General features: G+C 33.5%; 1 protein-coding gene across 3 annotated transcripts in view; it reads right to left on the reverse strand.

Annotated features, from left to right (window-relative positions):
* Positions 1-11,179, reverse strand: part of LOC111412057 (putative methyltransferase NSUN6) — a 28,528-nt gene extending 17,349 nt beyond the window's left edge. For 2 of the 3 annotated variants that reach the window (XM_023042802.1, XM_023042803.1), the window contains exons 1-7: positions 10,953-11,177; positions 10,747-10,865; positions 9,635-10,001; positions 9,158-9,305; positions 4,284-4,421; positions 3,301-3,363; positions 1,567-1,688 (exon numbers count right to left, since the gene is read on the reverse strand). In XM_023042802.1, coding sequence (XP_022898570.1) covers positions 1,567-1,688; positions 3,301-3,363; positions 4,284-4,421; positions 9,158-9,305; positions 9,635-10,001; positions 10,747-10,865; positions 10,953-11,039 — 1,044 coding nt within the window. In that variant the 5' untranslated portion in view covers positions 11,040-11,177. Of the gene's footprint in view, positions 1-1,544; positions 1,689-3,300; positions 3,364-4,283; positions 4,422-9,157; positions 9,306-9,634; positions 10,002-10,746; positions 10,866-10,952 lie in introns of all 3 variants that reach the window. The other variant, XM_023042804.1, reaches the window with a different exon arrangement.
* Positions 11,180-12,679: the final 1,500 nt, after the last annotated feature.

Raw genomic sequence — 12,679 nt, forward strand, 5'->3', positions numbered from 1 at the left:
TTTTTGAGAAAGCAGATTGGAAGCGACATAACAACTCATCCTTATCATTTCTATTATAATGCAGTTATTCAGGATTTAGTAGCTAATACTTAAAAGAAATATATTCTGAAATTTCCGATTCAAATGCACTAATTCTGCCAAAAGTAGCTAAATTTTTGAGAAAGCAGATTGGAAGCAACATAACAACTCATTCTTATCATTTCTATTATAAATGCAGTTATTCGGGATTTAGTAGCTAATACTTAAAAGAAATCTATTCTGGATTTAGTATTGCAATTATTATCGATAAGGTTGCACACTTTTGATTCGGATTAATCAAGGATACCCTAAACTCTATTTAGGTCCTTAACATATTTGGGACATAAGGAATGAAGTGACCTGATCACGATGTAATAATATAAGGTTTATGTGAAGTTATATATATCAAAGTGCAAATCGTTGAAATCGGTCGAGAATCAATTGGGTAAGTAATCAAATAAACGATTAAATAATTAGCTGAATAAAATATTTTGGGATCTTATGGCAAGTAAAATAGGTTGTAAACACATTAAAATAGATAAAGAACACTTGATTTGTGCCTGCAAAGATAAGTACAAAATCAGATTTCAAACCAAGGAGTCACCTCATGCTTGGACTACTTGCCTTTTTAATAGCACTCCTAAGCATTCCTCATGTCCCCAACTCCTTTAAGGCTTATAACTCCTCCAAAAATAAGTGCAAAATCAGATTTTGACTACAAGGAGCCACCTCATGCTTGTAAACTTGCCTCTAAACAACAATTTTCTTAGTCCTTAAGCAAGTATCACAACCCCAATCCTTTAAAACTTTATATGTACCTCTTAAATAAGATATTCACTCCAACTTAATCCTAAATTAGTCCAAGTGAGAGAGTAAGTAAAGGAACCAAAGAGTAGTAGAAAACAAGAAGCTGCAAACTGAACTTCTAAGTAGGTGAGTATAGTTTACGGTTTTGAGGTATCTCTTTATTATTTTTGAGGGTTTTATAACCTCTTGAATCTATGAACTTGCTTGAGATTTATGTTGGGGTGGTGTTGATGATTTTATTATGATAACAAAAGATGGGTAATTGGTTAGCAAGAACTTGATTAAATCACCATGGACAGAAATTGATTGTTGCTGGATTTTAATTATTCAACCTTTGCGTTTGTTTAAGACTTTGAAGGCAACATATATGGCACAGGATACGTATGAATTGACAATAAAATATTAGGAACCAGAAGAGAAAGGTGCGAAGAAGAGAAGAATTGAGCTGATTGACGTATAAGGGGTTACAGTAAAGAAGATAATTGACAAATGTTGGAAACCAAGGACTCAATGACATAAAAAAAGAACGTGCCACCTCCAAACAGGCCCAATTTTTTGGAGGGACAACACCTCAATATCATAATTATATGCACTTCAAGATAGCAGGCCACCTGCAATATATATCAACTTCCATGCCATCTAGTCAATCTTGAAATAACTGAATGAGTTTTGATAATGTAGTGAAGATATTATAAAAAAGTTAAGATGTGCACAATCACCTATCAAGTTCAGTAGGTGCACCTTATTGTGAGATCTATCAACTGCAATAACCTCTCCCTTGTCCTTCATAAGAATTGCAATTGCAGTGGTTTTCCCTCCAGGAGCTGCGCACATATCCAATATCCTTTCTCCTTCCTGAGGATCTATGACGACAACACAACGAGGGCATCTTAGTTGGGAAAGGAAGATAAAAAAAAAGGAAGAAAAAAGGTTTGGAGTGTGTTATGCAGAGAGAGAGAGGAGAAAAGAAATTTGCAGTTAAGTAAGACATGCAGAAATAGCAGTTAATTGTCGGACATTAAACCCGTGTTTGAGCCCCATTTTTGTATGGAAATGTATTCTGAAATAGTATTTTTTGTAGAATGTTTGGTTAAAAAATAAGGAAAAGAATTATTTACATGTAAAATTATTTTATGGGAAAATGAGTGGTCGAAAATGAGTTTTAAAAAAATGAGTTTTTGAAGAAATGGGGGCCAAACATAGGCAAGATAATAATAATAATAATAGCCTTCTATGAATAGCTAAAGATGTACTGAAGACAGCACTTCAAAAATTAAACATCCGAAAATAGATTTGACTAAAGTTCAGAAGATGACTCCAAGAGGACTGATTCTTTCACTAGCTTTCACTAGTGTCAAGCTCTTCAAGAGCACGGTCTTTGCAAGAGTCTCAAGTAAAATCACATTTTCGCAGATTCCTCTATTCTGCATTTACCTTTTTCTTTTCCAGATTCCTCTATTCTGTCTTGAAATCGACACATTACTTGATCTAACCATGGTTATGTCAACCATCCAACATACCGTCTTTGAATGCATCTCTTATGTCAAAACCTTCTACATGCTGTAACTTCATGTAAAAAGTAAACAAGAATGTCCTACGGGACTTCAGTTTCAATAAATATCATATATATCTCTAGAGGAAGCTCATGCTCTCAGTTTTGGATTTCTTCTGAGGAGTTTAAGAAGCTCCCCTATCAAAGTAATTCAACTTTCAACACTTTCTTGTCGCTGCTCCATTTCACAGTTTATGCACCTTGGCTAAACCCAGTTCACAATCTCCTCATATGCATTTCTCAAATTTTCAACACACATCATCAAACATGTTTTCTTCGGATAAATTATGGAAAAGAAACATAAAGTCAATTTCAAAATTAACAAAGATCAAGGAAAATCATTCTAATCATTTTTTCCTATAGAATTATTGAAACTCTTGAATTTTTCATATAATACCGTTGTTATGATATTTCTCTTCCAAGTGTATTAAGATTTAACCATTTATTAAAGATGAAGAATTGCATATCTGACAAATTTTAGAAGTTTCCAGCACACATCAGCAAATGTTTCCTAAAAACTTCCTTTCATTTATTCAGAATTCATTGTACCAGAGGGACTTTAAACTGCTTCCTAAATATTGCAGACTAAACGCTGTATCTGTCCAAAAAATAGCAAGGGACAAAAAAATCACTGGAGGAAACGCGACAGAGGAATGGTTCATTATACTTAATGTCTTGAAGCCAATCATTAGGCCACTTAAGCCTGCTTCACTTTTTGCTTTCATATTTTTTATATTGATGGCAAAGCGGCATCAAGTTTTGGTGTGCTTGATTAGGACACTGGTTTCTGAACTCTAGTAACGCATAGTAAGAAAAGGATGTGATGTTTCAGAATGAGCGTTAACGTATAAAGGTAAATAAATAAAACATAAATAGATGAACTAAATAGAACATATAAGAGCTATAGTGCATTAGTAACATACCTAATGCATGAGCAGTGATAATGCTGGGCAGGTTCTGAAGGAATATTTCCCCCTCCAGTATATCTGCGCCCAAAGAATTAAACAATATTAGTGATGGAGATAGAGAAAGGATTTAGAGAATTACTAATTAGGGTCGTAAAATAGAGTTTTATTCAAAATATATCTATTGAGATTCGATTAAATTAGTTCAAGTATTTCAATAAATACAGGGGGGCTTCTTTTCTTCTCAATTTCATAGCTATAGAAGACAAGATAGACTAACCAGCATGCCCCACCCCGTTCGCGGCGTCGAGATTTAGGGAAAAAATTACTTCCCTAGGACGGGCTGGGACAGGGAATCCTCACCTCACCCCCGGTTGTCTAATTATTTAAAAAAATTCAAAATTTGTTTGAAAATTGGAAATCGCTCAATAGACTTCAGTGTTCATGCCCCAATTGACTTTTTTATGCACAAAACTGAACCAATTACCCAAGCCCATTAGCCAAATTCCCAAATTACCCCGCCTTGAGTGGGGATCGGGGAGGTAAAATCCCCTGCAGGGCAGGAACGGGTAACCATGCCCCATTGCCATCCCTATTCGTAGATTCTATTTTATTTCTGCTTTCCTGTTCTGAAAGTAAGCTCATCGAAAGTTGAGTGTGCATCGATCAATGGTACTGTGACTGCACATTAAAGAAACTAACCACAATTGGTGCAGATTTACAAGGTTGGAAATCCAAAAAATACCGGGGTGATATCATTCTTAAAGTCCATATTCTATATAAATGATCTGGACATCTTAAATGTTCATTTAGTATTTCCAAGACAGATTTATTCAATCCTTTCTGTAAACTCTTGGAAAGGAATAAAATGGCAATCTTTTCTGATCATGATCCAACAACCAGGTTGCTGAAGCATAGATGGAGTAAATATGCTCAACACACACTCTCATGTTTTCTGCTAAACATTGTCTGATAGATCAATCAAAAGAAGAGAAGCATACCACGAAAGGAAGGTAATTTATAGATTCTATGAACCATATCCACTGCCACTCCTTCAGATGCACGAAAGATCCCAGCTCTGGACATCACTGTGGTTCCTTGGCCAATGTAGAGACCCTTTCTTTCAAAATAATAAGGATCTGCAAACAAGTTAATATAAGCTATCATTAAAGTGTTCCAACATCCTTCGTGAAATATCTTAAATGAACTTGGGCAAATGTGTCCAACATGGCTATGTGTCCAATTTTTGGATTCATAGGTGATTTCATGCTTGACAAGAAGTTTACAGGCCATACCCTTGTTCAAGTGTCCGGCACGAGAACTTGAGCCTCAATACAAGGGTCCATGTAGTGTGGTATATGATTATTAAAGTGGAATTAGAAAGACGAATTCTATTGACAAGGGAGACAATTGACTGCAAGTTGCAACTAGGGAAGACAAATATATACGAGAGGGAAGAAGGAAAAAAACGGATATATGTTGTCTAATACTCATAAATTTCAATTAAAAGCCAGATATCTCTATCATTTCAGGTCTAAGAAGAAATAAAGCCTCAGTGCAGCTATTTAGACATGAGCAGCACTATAAGTGTCCATGCAGTTCATAAGAAACTAATATTATATACAATATTACCACATTGTTAACTATTGTCACTTATTTGTCATCCTATGAAAGGATACAGTTGTGTTAGCTGTTTTATATGCTAGAAGTGACATAACAAGAAACAAAAGACGCTTCTTGACTTGGCTGGCACTCATGCATCTGTTACATCATCCTTCCATCTAAAGATAAAACCAACTAATCAAATGGTGCCTTTGGTTTGCTGTTTTTAGTTTTCAATTTTGCAAACGTTGAAAACATGCTTGGTCTAGTATTTTTGAAAATGCATTTTTGAAAATAAGAATAAACCTGTAACATAAAACTAAAATTGCATTTTTGACATTTTGAGTGTTCAGAAAAACGCTCAAAATATGAATATGAAAAAAGCGTTTAAATAAAATTTTATTTTAATAGAATTTTAAACACCAAAAATTTTAATAAATAAAAATATAAAATTCTAAAAAAAAAATTTTAAAAAAAATAAAAATCAAGAAAAATATATTCAAAAAATAAAAAATAAAAATAATGAAATTATAAAAATTTCTAAAAAAAATAAAAAATGAAAATAGTTTAAGTTCTTAATGATTATATACATAAAAATTCTAAAAAAATAAACATTTAAATGAACACAAATAAATACATCTTCAATCTACGTCATTCATTTTTATTTTTTCCCCATATTTTGAACTTAATTATTATTTATTTTTATTTTACTTTTGTAGGCCATAGCGAGAAAAAAATATTGTAAAAATTACCAACTTTAAAATGTATATATTACATGATAATATATTAATATAAATTTGTTTTATTTTTCCTAAATAATCAAATTTCATAGAATAATATGTTGTAAAATAATTTTTCAAAACTTCAAACCAAACGTGTTTTCTAGTTTTTAGTTTTGAGAAATAATTTTTGAAAATAACAAACCAATTGCATTTTTAGCAATTAAAAAATAAAATAAAATTGAAATCGAACTCAAAACTCAAAACTCAAAATTGAAACAGAAACCAAACGGGCCCAAAGCTATGACCAACTCACAAAGCAAACCCCCATCTTGTAACATGCTGCTTACAGGTATTATTGAAGTATAAAACAATTTGTATACTGGTTATATTTGTAAAATGCAAGAAGATACAAAGAGAACTGCGCAGGAAATAAGGAAGCATGGGGGTTCTACATGTGATATGGAACTATACCTATTCTCAAAAATCTAAAACCTATTCGATATTTACCTAAGAGTTAATAAAGGACGAAATGTACCCACACAAGAAGAAATTATTTATCTAGTGCACACATAAGAATTTAACATAATCCTTAAATGATAAGTGGGATAATTAAAATTTGTTTCCCAGCGTATTAAGGCAAGATGTGTTGAAATGCATTATTTACTAAAGCATCACTATTTTACGACATTATGTGCTGCTTTTTTTGTTTGAAAAACTTTGTAGTGTAACACACAACAGAGTTTCATCGCTATGCTATTTCAAAATGCATTTTTAAGTGTCGGTGCCAAATGCTTACAATTAGGTCAATTGCATGTGTTACATTGCTGCGCTATTTCAAAATGCATTTAAGTGTCAGTGCTAAATGCAACTTTTTTTTTTAATATGCCTTTGGGAAGCCGTATGCGCCTTATTAATGAGGAACAAGCCTTAACGTAGATGCCTCACAGAGCATTAGGCATGCACCCTTGAATGCAGCTTTTAAATCTTTAGAAAACTAAGAACTTTTATGTTGGGGCACACTTAAGTTAAAGATCTTTTCAATTCGTTAAAGATGCTCTGGAATAGCAAATAATATTAAAAAATTTCAATAAAACCCAATCCAAATCTTATAATCTATGATGTTTGAACTTTTCAAAATGGTTTATGTACCAGTATTGAATACGACACGACATGAGTATGAGTATAGAATGTGTCGGATTCTCCAAGTTTCAACCGGACACTTCGCCATTTTTTGCTTCTTTTTTTCTTTTCTTTTTCTTTCCCGTTTCTACTCTCTATAAGCCTAGCACCACCTCCAAGAAGGTGCAGAAATGCAACGATGCTAGGTTTTCCCTTCTTTCATTTTTCTCTCTTTTCTTCCTTTTTTCCTTCTTTCCCTCTTTGTATTCGTGGTTTAGGATTTTGTATGTATAAAATGCAAATGGGTTTCATATAGTGCTACTTAGTGCTCTACTAAACCCAAATTGCAATCAAGACCCTTATTTTCTATTTTATATAACATTTAATAATTAACTTCCCATAATTAAAAACTAAACTCCAAAAGTCTATGTTATTCGTCTTAATCCCTTATTCAATATTCATTTCCTTCTTTGTGAAGGATTGATATTAATCTATTCAAAATGACATCTTGATCAGTAAAAAATTGAAGTTTAAAAGACATACCCATGTACCCATGTTCGAAATTTGAATTCTTTTTAACCATATCCTCATATCCTACATTTTAGAAAATAACGGATCCAACACTTAGATACGTACTCATACCCGAGTTCGAGTATCATAGCATATAACTGCTAAATAAGGACAACAAAGAAGTATAAAAAAAATAGAATGCAAATTTTCAACCATTCATCTCCCACAAGTTGTCCAGCGATAGCTACTCCAAATTTTTTCTTTAATTTCTGTTTTTCCAGATCTTCTCTTTCTTCAATTTTCTGTCAAGTTGTTTATTTGGTCCTTTCTGATTTTGTGTTTGTTTAGCCTATGTTTCGCTAATGTTTATAAGCGGATTATAATATCTCAAACCAATTTTATCCACATTTTGTGGAACATATAATTCTACCACTTAGCTACCACTCACTTTCATCTATTTATAATGTAAATCATTTAAAAACACTCCCTAAACATGCTTTTAGTTCTCCTCTTATTTTGGTTGTTAAAAAATAAATTTTTGTATGCACTAGACATAATGGAGGGTGTTTGGTGGAGATTAAAATTAGATTTTGATAGAAGTTTTGAAATGTGTGGTTGAAAAGTTGTGAGACCCATGAAAGACGTGATTAATATTGAATGTTTGACTTTGACTCAAATTAAAATTTGATTAAAATCTAAGTCAAACAAGGGCATGACTAGATAGCATGCTTTTTATGGTTTGCCACCAGTAGTTGAAATATGATAAAATTGTCTTAAAGAAGTCTTTTTGAAATATGATGAATTGTGAAATACTTGCAATTGTTCAACTGCATTGTGAATTTTCAAGGTTGTTATGGTTTATAAATGCTATTTTATTGTATTTTCATATTTTTTTCACTCGCCTTCTGGCTGCTTTTAGGCATAAGCAATTGTTCTATTGTGTTATGAATTTTTAAGGTTGTTATGGTTTAGAGCTTGTTTGGGAGAGAATAAAATCTGATTTTAATCTAAGTCAAAGTCAAACAATCAATATTAACCACATCTTTTATGGATCTCACAATTTTTCAACCACATATTTCAAAAATTCTATCACAATCTACTAAAAAATTTAATCTTAATCCCTACCAAACACCCTATTATAGGCTATTTTTGCAATTAGATTTTTTTTTTACTTGCTTTTTGGTTGCTTTGGGGCTTACCCTTCAAAGCACCTCGGGGCACGAAGTAAAAAAGCATAACTACTCAATTCCGCATCTTTAAGCGCTGTTTATTGATTAAAGGTCTGACACGTGCAAAACTTTTTTAAAATGTGTAATAGCGACTTGAACCCAACCCATGTCTTTTCTACCATCTAGAAAAATCACTATAGGTAATTGGACATGATTTATATAGCAGCTTCATTGCCAACCAAAAAAAAAAACAAAGAAAGGACACCCTAATTAAATCTTAGCTAATTGGTGATAAATAGGAAACTGATAATTACAAGACAACGTAATTACAAGGTGACAAAAATTTGTCAGCGGTACACATGAGAAAAGGTAATAATTTACATTAAATGATTGCCTATCTAGCTGAATAAATTCTTTGACAATATGCAATATGTATCCAGCATTTTCAATGTCAATTACTTCAACAATATCTTTTTGTATGTTCATTAGTTTTTTAACTGCTTTATATTAAGCTCAGTTCTGCTTTAAACACTTTATCTACTTAACATAAATAATCATTTTATTGTTTGAAATAAAGAAAAAAGGATATGAGCCATATGGCATGCTAACACTTTTCCATGTTCACTATCCTCTAATTTCTAGACTTTTGAATTGAGTGTTTGAATGCATACTAATATCTAAAACCATAAGCTTGTCAGATAGTACATTTGTTCCCCGGAACCAAATGGAGGCAAAAAAACATGAAATTCTCGCCTGTCTGTGATCCCTGCAGTATAGTCCCACGAGTAAAACCAACTCCCCATCCACCAGTTGAGCTAGGCTGTTCTACAGCAACTGAAACTGCAACTACTTCCCCTTTCTCAACGTGAGCACTACAGGCTAAAACACCTGGCACATACACCTACGTAGAATATCGTAAAGCAGATAAACAGAAGATGATTTTGCATGCAGTGAATATTTAATAATAATATTACTCCACCAAAAGAAGTAAAACTACAGGTCAAAACACCTGGTACCTACAACTTCACATAAAATATTAAAAGGTAACCAAGGAAATATAATTTTGCTTTTTTTAGTCTACATGAAAGCTAAAAACAAGGAAATAATAGCAGAACAAGTGATAATGCTCAATTCCTCTCTTGTAGAGCACTTGGTCGTTACATTTTCCAAAAAGATTTTATAATTAACGAAAAGACAGATCCTGCCTAGCTTCTAAAATCTCATGCTTACCTGGGCACCACGAAGAACTGCTTCAGCACATTTCCGACTCACAACCACCTCTTTGGGAGGTTTGTTTGCTATGTGCCCATAATCAATAGTATGTGGTCCCGAACCTTTGACAAAAACTACATAGTCAAGACTAGGTATTTGGCACTTCTCAATGAAACAATCTTGTACAGATTTATTTGGCAGAATAGTTTCACTGGAGCCCAAAGTTGCCTTGGCAAGGTCATCAGAGATATGGCAAACATTGGTTCCATCACTTGAACCATTTTGTTGCCTCCTCTCCTGCAGAATAGCCAAAAGCTTCTCAATAACATCACCAGTCGTGGACTGGAGTGTATTCACCCGTATACAAGAGTAACACGATGGGCGCCTGACAAAAGCAAGAAGATTTAAACTAGATATTAAATGACCATTCAAGAATTGATAGATTCAAAGAGCTTAACATATTGATACTGCAAATTAAAAAAATAAAAAAATATCGGCATCCTAAATTTTGATTAATTTTAGTGATCATGAGGAATCCCAGGAATATCTATTACAAAATAGTTACCATATTAACCTCGAAGAAGAAAATAAATTATCTGCTGAGACCAAGCTTCTCTTGAAAACAATAGAGTATATATTAGCTTGCAGTTAAAAAGGGGGGAAAAAAAGCAATCCTCCTCAGAGTAATCACCATCATTATATGGTTTCAGGAGCTGGAAAATAAACAAAACGTAGAGGTTTTTACATCAAACTGAGAAAATGAGAAAAGCAAATACAGCCCAAAATCAAGAAGGGGGCTAAATAATTTCTTTACCAGTAAAATTTCTCGGAATTAACTACAATGACACATTAACATTTTTCTTTTTACAAATGAATACGTTTATTGGCAACATAGAATTCAGCTGGGTTGGAATGTATTTTCTGTTCTAAGTTTGAGGACTAATTTCCAGGCTTCCAAATATTGATCTTGCAGTTTTTTCAGCATTGGAATATGAAAGGGTAGTAGAATTAACTGCTCAAAAATCAATCTTTTAATCCAACAACATTTTCTTCCAAACGAAATGTCATAATGTTCAGAAACTCCCAAAGACATATAACGATGAAAACGTTAAAGAAGAAGAGATACGAACGTGAGAGCTGTGGAAATGCGATGAAAATAGTCTGCTCCATAAGCTTTAATAAAGTATTCCTCAACTTGGGGATTCCAACGCAAGGTTGGGTTGTAACAATAACGCTCCAATCGATCCATCTGCACACACAATCGAACTTAAAAAATTACAGTATCACATATATATAAACATAAATTGGAGCCTTAGAAGAAAGAGGAATAGGGTACCTGGAGGTGGAGGGGAGAGTTAGGTTTACGAGGGTGACGAGTGAGCAAAGTTCTGCAGAGGGTTTTAAGAAAAACCCCTTCTTTCATTCAACAGACAGGTCGGAGTGAAAATAAGCCTATAGGTTAGACATTTTTTTGAGTTAAATTATTTCAAAGCACACTGACGATTGTTGAAACTATTGAGGGTAATGGGGAGCACAACTAATCCAAGGAGAGGTGGTGACTGAGCGATTCAAATTTGAAGACATAGAGGATGAATTTGTTAGGTTGGTGCCATATATTATATTTTGCTAGGGATGTTAACGAGTCGAACAGACTCGTGAGCCGAAATTCTAGGCTCGAGCTCGGCTCGGATAAAATATTCGAACTTTTTTCCGGGCTCAAGCCGAGCTGAGCAAAAGCTCGGCAAGAAAAATTGGGCTCGATCGGAGCTTTTGGCTCGGGCTTTTCCGAGCCGAGCCGGGCCGGCTAGGGTTTTGTTTGGTTTTGAATTTTTTTTTAAAAATAAAATGGCAGTAGGTTGCTACCAAACTTGCTACTCCATTTCTGGTAGCAGCACACTGCCTTTTATTTTTTTATTAATTTTTTTTAAATATATGCTTCGAGCCAGCGAGCCACATGGGTCAGCTCAAGCTTTGCCCGGCACCTAAAAATGGGGTTCAGCCCGAGCCTCGAGTCGAGCGGCTCGAGCTTTTTTCGAACCGAGCCACGGGCGGTCTGAGCCGACGAGCCCGATTGTCATCCCTATATTTTGCTATGATAAAATAATAATATGTAATAAATAAATTGTGGTTTTATTTATTTATTGTAATTATTTATCATTGAACACACATATTAAAGTGTCTATAATCACTTGTGATAATATAAGTTGAGCACTTGCTTCGAAAAGTATAGTGTGACACAACTTATATTTTGATTATAAATAATTTGTTCACAACCAACGTATAAGGGTTGACACATTGTAATGGAAAGTTGTAGTGTTCACCGATTCATTATTCAAGTTTATGATTTGTCCTTATCACATAAATAGTTAAAAGTGACACTAGTACAGTTGGAGTGTATTGAATGGACCATGTATCAAATTTAATTCTATAGTATAACTGTGCGGAGAATTAAATTTCATTTGACCGGTGTGTATTTCATCTAAATCCTTTAACATGATTATATATAATTTTTTGTGATTTTAATGATTCTTTAATTCATTAATGGGTAAGATCAATTTGATTAGTCGAATCTCTCGATGAGTTGGGAACTTGAGAATCAGCGGAGTAGGAAACATGAATTCGTGTCAGGAACCGTCAACTTGAAAAATGGGTAGAGCGACTACTTAAATATTTTTTGTTGAACAGTTAAAATCTTAGCATAGTGTTTAGTGATGGCGAAATTTTGACATCCGTGATTACATTTCAAAGTCTAAGTTATTGTTTGTCGTGTACAATTTTTCTATCAGTGAGCAACACTAAGTCTTTTGGCCATATCTAAAGTTATAGACATTCAATAGACCTGATATTTATACCATTGAAAGATAACTCAAGCGTTAAAAATAATCGATCCCTCTTTGATTCGACCCCTTTGATGTTAATCAAAGTAATTTGTAAATTAGAAAGTTTTTGGATTTTGAAAATATATAAAAATATAATGGGGAAGTAGTTATTCATATAAACTTATAAAATTATGGTGAAATTTGGTTTTGGAAAACATTTGGAGGCGATTCAGCAATTACGGAT

Source organism: Olea europaea, chromosome 16 (assembly GCF_002742605.1).
Source record: "Olea europaea var. sylvestris chromosome 16, O_europaea_v1, whole genome shotgun sequence".
In the NCBI taxonomy this organism is placed as follows: Eukaryota; Viridiplantae; Streptophyta; class Magnoliopsida; order Lamiales; family Oleaceae; genus Olea; species Olea europaea.